Source organism: Silene latifolia, chromosome 8 (assembly GCF_048544455.1).
Source record: "Silene latifolia isolate original U9 population chromosome 8, ASM4854445v1, whole genome shotgun sequence".
NCBI lineage: Eukaryota > Viridiplantae > Streptophyta > Magnoliopsida > Caryophyllales > Caryophyllaceae > Silene > Silene latifolia.
The window spans coordinates 33,773,071-33,790,459 of NC_133533.1; the positions used below are offsets into that span (position 1 = coordinate 33,773,071).

Genomic DNA, 17,389 nt, shown 5'->3' on the forward strand with positions numbered 1-17,389 from the left:
TATACAACATATCAATAATGCGTGCTGACCATGATTTCAACTCATACCCAATAACATCATTGCCACCCTATTATTAAGGTTATAATACCCAAATAGTGTTGTTGATCTTTAGAATAAACAAACATGTATTCTACTAAGCTGGCTAATTTTACACGTGAGGAAAATGAGCATTCATCTCTCTTTTACAAAGCATATATGATATATTCCGTCTTAAGCAAGACTTACTGTTTATTTATTGACTTCTGTATTTTTAGTTCAACTATAAGTCTGCTAGTGCTTTCTTGTTATTATGGTGAAACAATGAAACAATTACTCTTCAATTTACCGCGGTTAAATACTCGATAATCTGTATTTCCTAAATTTTGATGGAGTAGCAATCATTCAATAAAATTCTTGATGCAAGTATGCAACGTTCATCGGCTCATCAGATGTTCTTGGCAAGGGTAATGATATGTACGTCCGATCCCCTTAACGCATCACTTAAGGGAGCAAATGAGGCGTATGTTATATACAGTAGAATAATTAAGTGCTTTTTCTATAACGAAATCATGCTGTTTAATCAATTTCCATTAGTGACAGTGCTCTCACAACAGAAAGCAAAGCACTCCACATACAAAATTACCTTTTCCTTTCCCTTTGAAATAATTTAAGACAAAAGTTTAATCCGTAATGATTTGGGTTTGGCTAATATGACTCGTCACTCAAAACCGCCAATGCGAGGAACCTATGTTATTTACTTAACTTTTTAATCACTAATAATGCACATGTTCTGCTCTATATATAGCTTTGAGTAATGCATTTACCACACCACCAACAGTCAACAGCAAGTTCATTCTGATAAAACTGCTAGAATACTGCAGACGATCAAGCAATCAACTTCTGGTATATGTCAGCCTTACAAATCTTTTTTCACTGATTTTATTTTATGATGTAACAACCATTTGAGACTAGTCTCGATTTTTTTTCGTTAAGGTACGCTATGGTTATGTACATCTGACTCTGAGTCCCCCTACCCCGTCATTTGCGATATCTCTTGAAGCACTAGGTAATACTTCTTCTATTTCATTGAGTTGTATACGTTTTTCAAACTACGTAAGGGAAATTTTTAAAAACATATATAGGTCAATGGAACAGATGAAGTAAGCTATTTAGCTGTTCAAGACACTGTCAAGTGTCTGTACATTTGAATAAGACCCACTTCCAGAGTGAAGTGTTGGACACAGTTTGTTGGTGTTTTAGGACTAATGAATGATAGTGTCTGATGTGCAGCTTGAAAAATGGCAGCAGTCAGTATACTCCGGCTAGTCCTATTAGCTGCCTGGTATTCAGCAATGATCGCGTTATCTGATAGACGAACTTACATAATTCATATGGATGAAACTAAAGTAATGGAGTTGAAGAATTCCAACAAGCATCCCCATAAATGGTATGAGTCAATTTTGGAGTCCGTAACTAAATTAGGTGCTGAAACTGACCAAGATCAAGATGCATTAACCCCTGAGATTCTTTACACTTATGAGAATGCTATGACTGGTTTTGCTGCTAAGCTCACAACTCGACAATTCGAAGCATTGAGTATGATTGATGGGTTCCTTTTTGGTAACCTTGACGGGATACGAACTCCTCATACCACATATTCACCTCGTTTTCTCGGCCTTGACTGGGGAAAAGGGCTATGGAATGGGAGCCACTTAGGTTCTGATGTCATTATAGGAGTTGTTGACACAGGAATATGGCCAGAACATCCAAGCTTTCATGATTCAGGCTTGTCTCGGGTTCCATCCAGATGGAAGGGTACTTGTGAAAAAGGCTTTAACTTTTCAAGCTCTAATTGCAACAAGAAACTCATAGGAGCGCGGTTCTACCTCAAAGGGTATGAGGCTACCTATGGTAGGATTGACGATACATATAAATTTCGATCTGCCAGGGACTCTGGTAGCCATGGGACCCATACTGCATCCACTGCAGCCGGAAATGTAGTCCCTGATGCTAACCTCTTTGGACTGGCACGGGGTGTCGCTCATGGAATTAGGTATGTCTTTTTTCGAACCCTGTAAGCATCAAAATCTCTTTGTGGCTTCATATCAAATAAAACCCTTCATGTGACCTTTTTAGTATCATTGTTTGTAAATACATGGTTTGATCATTCGAAATGTTTTCTTCGTTCAACTCATTTGTTAACTTATAATTAAAATGTATCTAATATCCCTTTCCATCCCTTGTTTCCTTCCTCAACTTATATCCAAACAAAAGAATAGAGATACTTAACTAGTTGTTGATTAATGCTACTCGATGAAACAGTTACGCATCAAGAATAGCAGCATACAAGGTGTGTTGGAGACAAGGGTGTACTAACTCAGACGTAGCTGCGGCCATCGACCAATCCATAGCTGATGGAGTAGACATTCTTTCCCTGTCCCTTGTAGGTGACCCTATCCCCTATTACCAAGATCCGCCTCTCATTGCAGCCTTGGGTGCATCACGAAAGGGAATCTTTGTGTCCTTTGCTGCAGGTAATGACGGTCCTACCCCATCTACTGTATGCAATACTGTTCCATGGGTGGCTACAGTTGGCGCCAGTTCTCTTGACCGGACTTTTGCCGGTCAAGTCACCTTAAGTAACGGAATAATTTTAAAGGGGGCATCCATTTATTCCGGTCGTAGGACCAAGACGAAGCAACTGCCACTTGTGTATAAGGAAACAGCTGGTGGGACAGGTGCAGAGTTTTGCACCCATGGATCCCTATCTTCTGAGTTAGTGAAAGACAAGATCGTCCTATGTCAGCGTGGTATCAACTACAGAACTCAAAAGGGCAGTGTTGTAAAATCAGCTGGTGGGGCTGCGATGCTATTGCTTAACAGCCCGGAATGGGGAGAGGAGCTTATAGCAGATGCTCATGTTCTGCCAGCCTCCTTCCTGAGAGCTTTAGATTCCGAGGCAATCCAAGGATTCTTAATTTCAAACAAAAGCCTGACTGCCTCAATTTCTTTCCTTGGAACACAGTATGGCGCGAGGGCCCCAGTCATTGCTTCCATGTCATCGCGGGGACCAAACTCTGTCGATCCGTATGTAATCAAGCCTGATATAGTCGCACCAGGAATTGACATACTTGCAGCATGGTCTCCCATTGCTTCCTTGACTGATCTAAACAGTGATAAAAGGAGGGCAGATTTCAATATAGTATCTGGAACATCAATGTCGTGTCCTCATGTTAGTGGTGTAGCCGCATTGATAAAGTCAGTCCACTCAGATTGGTCGCCAGCTGCGATTAAGTCAGCGATTATGACCTCGGCTCATAGCCATGACAATAAAGGTCATCTCATTTCTGATGCGTCTGTCTTCAAGGGAAACAAACTAGCAACCCCTTTCGGATTAGGTGCTGGTCATGTTAACCCGGAAAGGGCTTTGGATCCTGGTCTTGTGTATGATATCTTACCTGAAGACTACTTGGATTACCTCTGTAGCATTAACTACACTGATGCTCAGGTGGCTGTTTTTGCCGGAAGGAAGTACAAATGTCCAAGTGGGGTTTACCAGCCTGGTGATCTCAACTACCCTTCTTTTGCAGTCATATTTGCTGCTGGTAAAACAGAAAAAACTACGGTAACTTACAGGAGAACATTGACTAATGTAGGCAAGGGTAAGGTAAGGTACAGGGTGTTTTTCGAGGAACCTAAGGGTGTCGATGTGGTTGTCGAGCCTACGGTTTTGTACTTTAAGTCGCCACGTGAGAAGCTCACTTACAATGTCAGTTTTAGTGAGGCAGGAACAACAATTTGCAGAAAAGGCGCCTCAGTATTTGGGTCATTGACTTGGGTGGCTGGGAAGTACAGTGTTAGAAGTCCAATTGCTGTAACTTGGCTATAGTTTTGAGTTTCGAGTTTTGATATATAAAAAGTTGAGTGCTTATTTGTTGTTGATTACTCCCTCCGTCTAATTCATATTGTCATGCCGAGAATTAGATGTAGTATATTGGAATATCAGACGGTTACCTATTCGGCTATTCCTACACAATTTGTAACAATCAAACCCAGAAAATTTCATAGCTACTCCCTAAGATCGGAACATTATGATCACGATCCTGGCAATCCAAAATTGTGCTATTTAACCAATGAATTTTACTTTATTATAGTAATGTAATGTTTGTTATGTGATCATAGACGTCGATTCTGATATAATACAACTCCTTAAGTTTACTTCAACCTGAGATTAACCCTCTTTAGTTTGCTTTGGAGTAAACAAACCCCTTAACTTTGCAATAAAGTGAAATCAAGTCCCTTTTATTTTTCGGGTCAAAATCTCACCAATTTTTCATATCGGTGTCCATATTAGGTATAAATTTCTCTCGGATACTTTTATTTTTCATTTGTCTGCTCCAATCATCAAGTAAGGGCGGTGATGGTGATCCTAAAAAACTGTCGAGTTGTTTGCCCAATAATCTAAGATCAAATCCATGGTTTGCCAAATTGGTCTTCCCCTCCAAAATTACAAATTAAATTGATCAAGATGCAGCTATTATTATTAGCAGCATTCAAGGGTGTTGGTAGGAGCAAATATGTTGTACGACCATTGAGTCTGCGCAATTGCTGGAACTCATAAATTATTCTTCATTCACACATTTCAGTCGGCATTATGATTGTTAATATCAAGAGTATGATCATGTGATAAAATAAGACGCTACAAATATTGCGGTACATCTACATGTATAAAGTATAATAAGGAGTGAACTTTATACATAACTAGTCTAGATCCCGCGTAAATGCGCGGTAAATATAGGCCTTTTATTTTTAGTGTATTAGTTATAGATTTTAGATTTATATCTCATAAATTTTAATAAAAAATAACTAATATTAAAATTAATCAAAAGAATTGAATAATTCCATGAATTGTGTTTTTTATTAAAATATTTTAACTATATCAAATTATTTTTAAAAAATTCTTTTTTCGTCACGAAGTTAATAATAGGAGATACAGTTTTGATGTATAGATCATTTTAAATGGAAAATTAGTTTAGTAAATGAAAATCTAATTTGTTTCCATACATAAGTTTGAGCACTTTGGAGGGAAAACTTTTGAGAAATTGTATTATCTTAGTATATAGGAGGATTTATATACTTTTTAAATTTGCACTTCATTAATATTTATCAGTTCACTCAATTGTATTTTGATATGAAACAAAAAAAAAAATTGAAATGGAAAACTAATAAAAAAAATTATTTAAGTTGTGAATTTTTTAGTGAATGTTTTTTGTCACGAAACTAATAGTAAGCATGTGTCAAGTTATTCTCTACAGTAATAATTATTGCATTACTGAAAAATTTAGCAACTTATACTATATAGTTTAATATCAATTTTATTTTATTTTAATGAAAAAATCATAATTATGAATTTATTTAAAAAATTAGAGTTTATTTATAAGAATATATTCATTGAAAAGATAATAATGTAATGAAAGAAAATTTTATTTATTACCTTATTTAGCTAGATGCTTTTTGGAGTGAAAACTAAGAGAATTTTTATTCTCTTAGTAATAGGGGGATATGTACCCCGATATGAGAATTGGTGAGAAACTGAAAAATCCGGTGAAATATTGACCGGAAAAATAAAAGGAGCTTGATTTCACTTTAAAGCAAAGTTACGGGGTTGTTTACTCCAAAGCAAACTTAAGGGGGTTAATCTCATGTTAAAGTAAACTTAAGGGGGTTGTTTACCACTTTCGCGAATAAAAATATGATTCAAGCTTCAGTAAACACACAATTAGTGAAAAGATAAGACATTGGAAGGAAAATATGATTCAATAACTACAATAGCAGCTTGGGTCACACTCACACCCAATTCCCAAACTACACCCAGCGAGACTTCTACGGATCAATTGGTCTTCCTTGTAACGGGTTACCATTTGTGGCGGATATTTTCTGAGTTAAAATGGTAACATAATGGGTTAGTGGAGAAAGGGGACCACATAAATAGTGTTGCAGAGAGAGAAAAAGTGGGTACTTTATGAGGTAAAATGGTATCCGTCACTCAAGAGTGACGGATATGTACCGTCACAAACAAGAATTTGTGTCTACGGATATGGAAGTTGTGGCGCAAGCGGAGATTAATTTGTCTAGTGATGGTAGTTCCTCGAACTCACATGATGATGGAAATGGTGAAATCGGTAGCAATGTAAATGTTGAAATCGTAATTGATATGGAGGTGCGGAAAACATGCTCATGTAATCGGGTTATCGAGTTCATGGGTTAAGTGGATGTGTTTGTGATAAACGATATTTATCATGTATTTAGAGGTTCTCAGTGGGCCGAGCCGGTGCGGGCTAGGCCAGGCCAAGGACGGGCCGACAGTGGGTCAAGTAGTCCGAGCACGACACTAACATATGATCGGGCTGGGCCAGGCTGGTTCGGTCTAGCACTAGCCCGACTTACTTAGTAGCGGGGCAGTGCCGGGCCAGGCTAGGCCAAACGGGTCAATCGATTCAGTTTCGGATCGGATTCATTTGGATCGGGTTATTTTGGTTGACCTTTTTTTTTTCAGTTCGGTTCAATTCAGGTTGGAATCAGTTTTCGCTTTTAATCGGTTGTGGATATTTCGGGTCGGTGCAGGTTCAAGTCAGGTTAATTTCGGAACAGATGAGATTCGAGTCGGGTCAATATCAGAGCAGATTCGATTCGATTCGGTCCATATTCAGATAGGATGTCAAGGGATTAATGGATTATGTCTTTATAATAAATATATATCAAATATTGCGATTTTGTTTTTAAATGATTTTTGGATTTTTATCGAATAATATTTCTAAATTTTTTAATAGTGATGGGGCATATTCTGCACCCTCTGACCGAGTCAACATATTGAGCAAGGTCAAAGATATCCACAGCAAGTCAACGACTTAGACGGCCTCACCGACGCAGCCTGTCGGCCTGTCTCTTGGGTCTCAGCCACGACAACTAGCCGGCCGGGGCACATATCCGCGAACTCATATCCAAGACCCCTCGGCGGCGAGTCAGCAGGGCCCGCCGACCTGTCATGGGTCCCTCGGCCGAGGGTAGATCAATCTTTCCACCTGCTAGCCACTTGGCCACTTGGCCACTACGTGACAAAAGGTGAAAGTCTATAAATACTCCTCAACCCTCATTGAGGAAAGGATCCACAATTTAACCTAAGAATCACTATTCATCTGGTAATATCTTCCTTATCTCTCTACAAAATATACTTCGCCAAGTAACACATAACTTATCTCTTTAAGTTTGCTGACTTGAGCGTCGAAGTGAGTTCGCTCGGTGCAAAGCCGAGCCCTCAGTTTGTTCATTGTTTCAGGAGACCGAAAGGAGGATTCAATCAAAGACGTCATTCTACAAGCACGGGTGGTAACAAATAACTGCTCTGGAATTACACCCGGAACAATTGGCGCCGTCTGTGGGGAAAGATACTAGAAGCTAGTCACATTCGTTCCCAAACAAAAAAGAAAAAAAAACAAACAAAACAAAAACCCACCCAAAAAGCTAAGAAGATGTCGAAACAACAAGAAGTATTCGTGACCGACGAAACCGAATTCTGCCAAGATGATACCGTCCACAATTTTGGGGTTGCGCAGCCCTCCACCGGCCGAGTAATTCAACCGGAGTACGGGATGCCAATAATACCAGATACGCCGCTGCCCGCCGACCAGGTCACCATCATGGGACATGTGGTTGATGCGCAAAGCCGAAGCTACTCCTGGACCTAATTGGTAGTACGCCGACTCACACTGTCACACCGACAAGAGCGGCGGAACCCGTCCAGGAGACCAGGGCCCAAAATGTGACTCCGAGAAACTTGAACGGAGCACTAGGGGAAGCTGACCCTGTCAAGACGCCGGGGGAGCCCAGAGTGCTAGTGGTAGACCTGAGTCCTTCCCGCACTCGCGGGAGGACGGCGTCGCCGCAGCACCGAAGAGGCACGCCCCAGAGGAGTGAAAGAAGTCCGACTCACCAGAGTCGGAGAAGAAGCCCGACTCACCAGAGTCGGAGAAGAAGCCCTTCCCGCAACGGAGAGAGGAGCCGGACTAGGGATGCGAGGAGCCGATCGCCGCGTGTCGTTCGACACGTGGTCAGACAGCCCCTCAGTGCCTACGTCCTAGAGACCCTGGTGCCAACTAAGCTGAAGCTGCCACCCATAGCATACAAAGGAGAAGGCGACCCAACCGACCACGCCGAGACTTTCGAGTCTTACATGTCGGTATGGGAGCAACCCGATGAGGTTTGGTGCCGAGTCTTCCCAACGACGCTGCATGGGATGGCACAAAGTTGGTACAAGGGGCTACCCGATGGGTCGGTATACTGTTACGCCGACCTAAGGGACATATTTTTAGCCCAATATTCTTGCAACAAGAGGAGGGCCGTCGAGACATCGGACCTCTTGACTATCAGGCAGGAGGGAGGCGAGTCTCTCCGAAGTTATGTGAAGAGGTTCGACGCCAAGGTTCAGCAGATTCGTGAGCTAAACAGTGAGCTGGCGGCCTTCGCACTGATGAAAGGCCTCCCAAGAGGGGACTTAAAGAACGAGCTTATCAAATGCGTAGGCCTGAACCTGGAGTCCGCCAGGAAGATGGCCGATCAAGCCATAAAAGTGGAGGACTATCACAAAACCTGGGTAGGCCCCAGCGAGGCCGGGCACTCAGAGAGAAAGAGCCGCCGGGAGGACAACCCGGATGAAGGATGCCGTGACAATAATAGGTCACGGTCTGACAGGTCCGCCAGGAAACAGAACTCGGCGGGCGCCGGGGGGAGTCCGGGACCGTACTACCAAAAGCGGTACAATGATCACACCCCCCTGGTCGTATCTGCCGCCGAGGTCTTCGCCCTGAGCAAGAACGAGGGTCGAGGAAGTGGGAAAGGCCTCCCGGCCGAGGAGTGACGGTGACACGAGCCAGTACTGTGAGTACCATGGCCACACCGGCCACTTAACTGACAACTGTCGGCATCTGAAGAATGCCATCGAAGAGCTGATCCGGAAGGGGAGCCTCGGCAAATATGTCGCCAAAGGCCAAAAGACTGATGCCGGCGGCTCGAATAAAAAATCCGTCTTCGAACGGATAGGAGTAATCCATGTTGTCATCGGGGGCAACGAGAACGGTGGGTCCGCTCATGGGCACAAACGGCACCGAACGAGTGTATCAGGCCATCAACTTTGTGCCCAAAACAGCGATCCCCGCTTCCAACATCCCCGATATGACTATTGGAAGGAAGGACTACGAGGGAGTCATCGCCCGTCACAAATACGACCCACTCGTAGTCCACTTGGACATATCCAACCACCTGTCAAGAGGTGCCCGATTGACACAGCGCCTACACGAACATTATGTTCGGGAGTGCTTTCTCAACCTCGGTCCGAAAGTCGAGGACTTGAGCCCTGCACCAATCCACCGTACGACTTTTCCGGCCGCCTGGTACCCCTGGGGTCAATCGGTGTCGATGTTCGGCGAGGGAATGCGGCTAAGAATGTCCTAGCCGAGTTCGTGGTCATTGACGGCTCGTCCGCCTACAACGTTCTCATAGGCCGAGTCACTCCGAGCGAGGCCGACGCAGTGATGTCCATCCGGGCCCGACACCGATGTATGTCTCGGACCGGGGGGGAAGCGCATAAGCTCGTCTCCAAGGACGAGAAGGACGAGGTGGTCAACGTCCGGATATCGCCAGAGGATGCAACATGCAATCCCTCAAAGTGGCAAAGAAGTCGAGAAGGGGAAGAGCCCATCCTTACAACGGAGGGGCGACCTCATGGATTCAACTGTCGGCATGGTCGAGGGAGCCGAGATCAAGAGGTGGAAATTGACCCGGGCGCACCGTGACTATCGGTGTCAACCTGGAGCCAAAATTCGGGGCCGCTCTCCTGGACCTGCTGAGGAAGAACAAAGACGTCTTCGCCTACTCAGCGGCCGAGATGCCGGGCGTGAGCCGGGAGGTAATTGTTCACAAGTGAACGTACTCCCCCACCGCTCGCCCTGTCAAGCAAAGGATGAGGAACTCCTCGGTAGAGAAGGATGAGGCCATCAAAGCCGAGGTAGATAAATTACTGGCGGCGGGCTTTATCATGCCTTGTACTTATCCTTAGTGGTTAGCTAATGTTGTAATGGTGAGGAAGTCGTCGGGGGCGTGGAGGATGTGTGTAGATTTTACCAATCTTAATAAAGCATGCCCCAAATATTGTTATCCCTTGCCTCGAATAGATAGTTTAATTGACGCCACGGCAGGCTACACTATGTTGAGCCTACTGGACGCCTTCTCAGGATATCATCAGGTATTCATGGCCGAGGAAGACATGCCTAAATGCGCATTCATCACTGCCAACGGCACATACATGTATAAAATGATGCCGTTTGGTTTGAAGAACGCCGGCGCAACTTACACAAGACTGGTGGACAAAGTGTTCCAAAATCAAAAAGGGCGAAACATTGAGGCTTACGTCGACGATGCTATTGTAAAAAGCAAGTCGACGACAAAATGAGCACTTGGCCGACTTACACGAGACATTTTGTTCACTAAGGAAATACAAGATGAAGCTCAACCCAATGAAATGCAACTTCGGTGTCCGGGCAGGTAAGTTCCTCGGTGTACTTGTCAGCGCCAGGGGAATTGATGCCAATCCAGACAAAGTCCAAGCAATCCTAGACCTGTCGGAGCCGAGGAATCGAAAAGAGGTTATGATGCTGACCGGGAGGATGGCGGCTCTAGCCCGTTTCATCTCTCGGTCAGCCGACAAGAGCACCCCATTCTTCAAGGTGTTGAAGGGGAATAAAGACTTCACTGGGGGAGGAGCAGAGCACAACTTTCAAGCAACCGAAAGCTCATCTTCGAGACTCTCCCAACCCCCGTCTGTCCAGCCGATCTTTGGGGATACGCTATATCCTGTACATAGCAGCTTACCTCGGCCACGGTCGATCTGTAATCGTCGGGAGAAGAGGACAAGCAGCAGCACCCAATCTACTTTGTCGGCCATACGTTGTTGCCCGCCGAGAGAAATTACCCGCGATTGAAAAAGCGCCTTTGTCGTCGCCGCAAGGAAACCGAAACCCTACTTCGACGCACATCCCGTGACGGTCTTAACCGACCAGCCATTGGAGAAAGCATTGGAAAAATTTGAGCAATCCGGCGGCTCATCAAATGGGCAAGAGCTATCCTGGCCGGCATTCAATACAAGCCGAGGCCCTCGATAAAGGGGCGAGCACTTGCATTTCCGGCCGAGTGCACATACCAAGAAGAGCAAAACCCCGGAGTATGGGAAGTATACACCGACGGGTCCTCCACGGCGAATGACTCGAGCCGCATCCTTATCATCAGCCCAAACGGGGACGAGTTTGAGTACGCCTTGAAATTTACCTTCTCGGCCTCAAACAACGAATCAATACGAGGCGGTGATAACCGAGTCGAGCTAGCTAGGGGCCGGGCAGCACATCATTTTAAAGACAGTTCACTTTTAGTGGCTAATCAAATCAGAGGAGAGTACGAGACTCGAGACGACGGGATGGTAAGATACCCGGAAAGGGTAAAAGCGACACTTCAAAATTGAAATCTTTTCGTATACAATGCATTCCCAGTGTCGAGAACAACCGAGCCGACGCTCTCTCAAAGCTTGCCGCTTCAACCATCAAGAATGTCGAGTCGAACCGTCTGGTGGACATCGGGAATGCCAAAAGCATTACTGAGACCGTCGGCATGGTGGGCGACATGGAGGCCGAGACGACGTGGATGACTCCGATAATGAAGTACAAACCGATGAACAATTCACCGGAGGACCGCAGATCTCTCACGAGAAGATAAAGAGGATCGCAAAGAAGGTACTTGGTGTTTGAAGGAGAATTATACCGGAGGTCCGTGATAAGGCCACTCTTGAAATGTGTCGGCCCAGCCGACGCGGAGCTATCTTGGCGAAATTCACGAAGGCATCTGTGGCCATCACATGGGGGCAAGAACACTAGCCCAAAAAGCTCTCCGAGCCGGCTACTTCGGCCCACCATGCTTGAAGATTCCGAGCCAAAACCAAAAAGTGCAACAATCAAAATGCATGCTCCGGTGATACATGCACCTTCCCGAGACTCGCAGGTACTTAATCCCCTTCCTTTTGCACAATGGGGGATGGATCTACTAGGGCCATTTCCAACGGCTTCCGGAGGAAGAAAGTACTTGATCGTCGCCGTTGACTACTTCACCAAATGGGTTGAAGCTGTAGCGGTACCTGCCAAGACCACGACGGCCGTAAGAAAGGTAATCTGGGAAAATGTCATAACTCGTTTTGGGTTACCCCAAGTCATGGTATTTGACCACGGCCGAGAGTTTTGGAGTGACACAATAATGAACTGGTTGGAAGAACTTGGCATCAAATTTGCATACTCCTCCGTCTGCCACCCACGAGCAACGGACAAAGGGAGGCGACCAATAAAACAATCCTCAACGGTTTGAAGAAGACAGTTGAAGACCTAAAGGGAAGATGGGCCGATGAATTACCCAGCGTCCTGTGGTCCCTCCGGACCACGTTGAAAGAAGCAACAGGGTACAATCCATTCCACTTAGTCTACGGATCCGAAGCAGTCCTGCCAATTGAGGCAACGGTGCCGACATTCAGAACGGCCACCTTTAACCCGGTTGAAAATGAGGAAGGTCTAAGAGCCTCCCTAGACCTGGTCGAGGAAAGCCGAGATACAGCACGCCTCAACTTGGCAGTATACCAAAACCGAATGAGAAGAGCATACAACCGAAGACTCCACAAAAGGGACCTAAAAGTAGGAGATCTAGTCCTAAGAAAGTCAGCCGCCACCAACAAAGGGAACATTCATGGTAAACTGGCGGCTAACTGGGAAGGTCCCTACAAAGTGGTTGAAGAAATGAGGCCGGGTACATACCGGCTGACAGACATGGAGGGTGTGCCTTTGATGAGCCATTGGAACACTGACAATCTCAGGAAATACTTTGTATAGCGGCGGAGGTGCCCAAGACAACTGTGGGCACCCCGACACATGTTTATATCTAATGAAGAATCGTCCAAGTTTTCCGTCAGTGTTCATTTTCCCCCCATAGTCACTACCAAGAAGTAGACGCCACGGCAGTCACTACCAGGAAGTAGACGCCACGGCAGTCACTACCAAATAGCCGTAGCTTGACATCTGATACGAACGCCGCGCGCCAGAACCCCTAGTCGCCTCGGCCCACCGAAGGCCTGGCAGGAGACACAACGGTCGATACGCTAACATACGCTGTCGCGCCGTAACCCCTAGTCGCCTCGGCCCACCGAAGGCCTGGCAGGGGACACAACGGTCGATACGCTAACATACGCTGTCGCACCGTAAGCCCTAGTCGCCTCGGCCCACCGAAGGCCTGGCAGGGGACACAACGGTCGATACGCTAACATACGCTGTCGCGCCGTAACCTCTAGTCACCTCGGCCAACCGAAGGCCTGGCAGAGGACACAACGGTCGATACGCCAACATGTTCACAACGGCGGTTGGGAAGCGCAATTCCGACGCCTCGGCTAGACCGAGAGTGAAAGAGGAAGCGACCAACATGCTAACATGTTCAAGAAAAAGACATTAAACGCAGTTGAGATACGCATTCTAGCTGCCTCGGCCAAGCCGAAGGTAAAAATGAAAAAAAGCGCTCAATTAATAACGCAAGAAGACAAGAGAAGACCTCGGCCAAGCCAGAGGCAAAATAAGCAAACTCTTATTAATGATAACAGGTTACAAATGAGAAGAATACAGACGACGGCCGTCCCCATAGGGATAAGCCAAAACGCAACCTACCAAAGTTTTACAAAAACAAGGAAAAGAAAAGCAAAAGGTTACAGACATGACATTTGAAGCGCCAAAAGATGGCAGGGAGGAAAGGCTCAATAGTTGGCCCCCGAACAGCTAAAGCTATCCGAGATGCCGGGTGAGTCTGGTGACGACCGCCCGTCTACCTACGCTTGTTGCTGCCCACCATCGGCAGCAGCAACATCATCTTCGGTGGCCAGCCCAGAGGAAAGCTCGTCATTTTCACGTGCCTTTAGCCTCTCAGCCTCCTCTTTGGCCTCCTTCACCTTTGCATCGTAGGCCGCCTTGGCCTCGGCTATCTGAGCCGCCTTCGCCCGCCTTTTCCGCAGCCGCTTTTTCCGCAAAGATCGGCCATCTCATCCGGAAGGCTGGTCAAATTTTTCCCATGGGAAGGAGCCTTCAAGAATGAGCTTCTTGATTGCCTCCCTGGTCGCTTCCTCGGCCGATCCCGAATTGAGCGCACATGTTAGGGATGATCTCGGTTTGAAGCATCTCAATATCTTTCTCCCTTTGGGCAAGGATAGCCCTTGTGCCCCTATGTGCCTCCGATCGAGCCAAATACATTTCCTTCCATTCTTCCCTCTTGGCAACAACGACGTCAGAATCGCCCTTATACTGTCCCGCTCCTCCAAAGAATCTCGCGGTGGTGGCATCAAAGACCTCAACTTTGGCCCTCTCGGCCAATAGCGACTTCTCGGCTTCCTCGACACGCTTTCGTGCGGAAGGAGGTCAAGCTTAGCCTTCCCGGCTTCCCCCTTTGCAGCGGAAAGATCAAGTTTAAGCCGTTCGATCAATGGCCCAGCTTGGGCCATAGCCTCTTCTTGCTCCATAATATGGGAGCCATAGTTGAGTCCATTTCGCAAGCCTCTTGTATATTCTCGTACCCTCCGCCACAAGCTCGGCGGGGAACCTTCCTGAGTAAGGAGTCAACGGTGACATTTCTATCACCCGCCTTCTCAGTCGCTTCTCTAATTGCCGATCGGTGAGAACGCGGCCGCCGACGGCGGATCTACAAAAAATTCACACAACGCATCCATGTCAACATTCATTGACACATCGTAGAGTCTCGTCATCGGGAATGCATAATGAACCAGCTAAGTCTCAACCACGAGTTAGGTCCGTACCAGTCTGGACCTTCTTAGATGAAGGACCGGGTGAATCATTCTTTCCCCCGGCAACGGTAGAAGCCGGCAGTGGTTCTTTTCTCTTCTTTGGAGGAGGAGGGCCCTTCGCAACGGTCACCACCTCCGCGGTAATATCGACGACCTCCACATGCTCCTTCCGGACCGGGGGTTGAAGAGGAGTTGGGATCAACGTCGTCGCCGACCTGGACGCCGCTTTTGGTTTTCTCTTTGGCACGCCTCCGAGAACCCGTGCTTGAGCCACCGCCGGATCCAAAGTGCCTTCACCGCTTGTCCATGAGTTCGTTGGGAGCCGCCTACGATCATGCGCGTCGGCCCGAGGATGCCGCCGAACGACCTTCCCATCCTTATCAAGCCCTAACCTCTTCAAGGTCCCCTCGCATGATCCTGGCCAAACCGGTCCGCAAGAAACCAGGACAAGAGTTACATAAAAGAAGTAAAACAAAGCTCTAAAAACAGGAGCATAACAGGCAAAGATGGGCCTCACACCGACCCTACTCACCCCGGTTGACAAGGTATGAGGCCGACGCAGGCAAAGCGGCTCATCCTGAAGAATAATCTGAGTCGGGGCACCCATCCCTTCTCGGATCAAACAAACAGATCGCCCGCTCCTCATCCGCATTAAGAGGAACCCTACCGGCATCCATCTTGAGCTTACTCCGGAGACCCATTTTTCACGCTCCCCTTACTCTCGCACCGCAAGTTGACTTGGTCTTTGGAAGGACCGGGCAGCGGATAGTCATCCGGCACCTTAACGTACACCCACCGCTCTTTCCAGTACTTGCAGGAGGAAAGCTTATCAACGGAAATGTAGCCCGACTCTATCTGCACGCTGTACCACCCCACTTTACCGGGGGTCGATGGCCGAAGATGATGGAGCCGGCGGAATAGGTTAACTGTAGGGACCTCCTCCTTAAAGAGACAGAGCCACACAAAGCCAACTATCGTCCTAATGGCCAACGGATGCAGTTGAGCCACAGCGACGTTCATAGCTTTGATGATGGCCGTGACGTATTCATTCAAAGGAAACCGGAGCCCATACTCCAGGTGCCTGATATATACGCCGATATGACCTGGGGGAGGGCAACAGACCGCCTGACCCTCCTCAGGGATAACAATTTTGTACCCCTCACCAAAGGAGAAATGACCCTCGAAAAGAGTTCCACCGGAACAACTGGCGAATTTATTGGTCCAGGCACAGTCAAGACCAGTCATGCAGGCCTCGCCGTGATCCAGGAGATGCGGCCTCTCATCACCAGAAGGAATCCTTTCCTCACCGTCATCATCAAAGTCTTCATCAGCTTCGTCATCATCCTCCCAACGCTCCAAAGCTTTCGGATCAACTTCGGGAGAAGGAGACCTAGGGCCCCCAGACCTTATCGGGATGGCGTCTAGTATCTCCTCCTCATCAAGACGCGACGGGGAACCTCCCGGCGCACGGTTACTAGGTCCGGCATCAGCAGAAGACATGGTAGCAACAATTACTTAACAAAATAAGAGATTGAGAAAAATTGTTTGTTTACCTTGAAGAAAAGCACTAGCCGAAGTAACGACTCTGAAGATTAGAAGAGAAAGAAGCCCTTGAAAGTTTAGAGAGAAGAAAATTTTAGAGAAAATGAAATTGGTGGCCAATTTCAGGGACTAACTGCCCTATTTATAGGGGAAAGCCCATGAAGAAGGACCAATCAGGGCACAGCCCATGAAACGTCAGCCAATCAGCGAACAGACACGTGTCAGACATGCAACCACGGAATGTCAATCGTTGCAACAGTTGAATGTCAATCAACGCAACAGTGACCAACCGTCTTCAACACGCCCCTTAATATCTCTTTGCCTATTCGTCTTCCTCAACAAATTCCTGAGTATCTGTTCTCCGCCGGTCACATGATCAACCAAGCTAGGTAGCACCGGCCGGGGGCAATCAAAAACAACCGGCACTCTCAACCCAGGTCTCGGCCAGCGTCACTTTCTTTTCCACATCGGATGCCCTTTACACATCCATGTGGAGGGGGGATATGGTACGGCCTAAGCAGAACCAAGCCGAGGTAGAAGAGGCCGAGAAAGAAAATTTTTACTTACGCAGAATATACGCTCAACACATATCGGAGCCCATACCACGGCATAGACTACGCTGGGGGCAAATTGATGGGGCATATTCTGCACCCTCTGACCGAGTCAACATATTGAGCAAGGTCAAAGATATCCACAGCAAGTCAACGACTTAGACAGCCTCACCGACGCAGCCTGTCGGCCTGTCTCTTGGGTCTCAGGCACGGCAACTAGCCGGCCGGGGCACATATCCGCGAACTCATATCCAAGACCCCTCGGCGGCGAGTCAGCAGGGCCCGCCGGCCTGTCATGGGTCCCTCGGCCGAGGGTAGATTAGTCTTTCCACCTGCTAGCCACTTGGCCACTTGACCACTACGTGACAAAAGGTGAAAGTCTATAAATACTCCTCAACCC

The 17,389-nt window shown here is 46.9% G+C and overlaps 1 protein-coding gene across 1 annotated transcript; it reads left to right on the forward strand.

The window, feature by feature from the left end:
• Positions 1-459: 459 nt before the first annotated feature.
• On the forward strand, positions 460-3,907 carry LOC141594284 (subtilisin-like protease SBT1.1). The gene is made up of 3 exons (XM_074414399.1): positions 460-882; positions 1,270-2,032; positions 2,302-3,907. Exons 2-3 carry the CDS (start codon positions 1,278-1,280, stop codon positions 3,866-3,868), a joined length of 2,322 nt encoding a protein of 773 aa, XP_074270500.1. The 5' UTR covers positions 460-882; positions 1,270-1,277; the 3' UTR covers positions 3,869-3,907.
• The last annotated feature ends 13,482 nt before the right edge of the window (positions 3,908-17,389 follow it).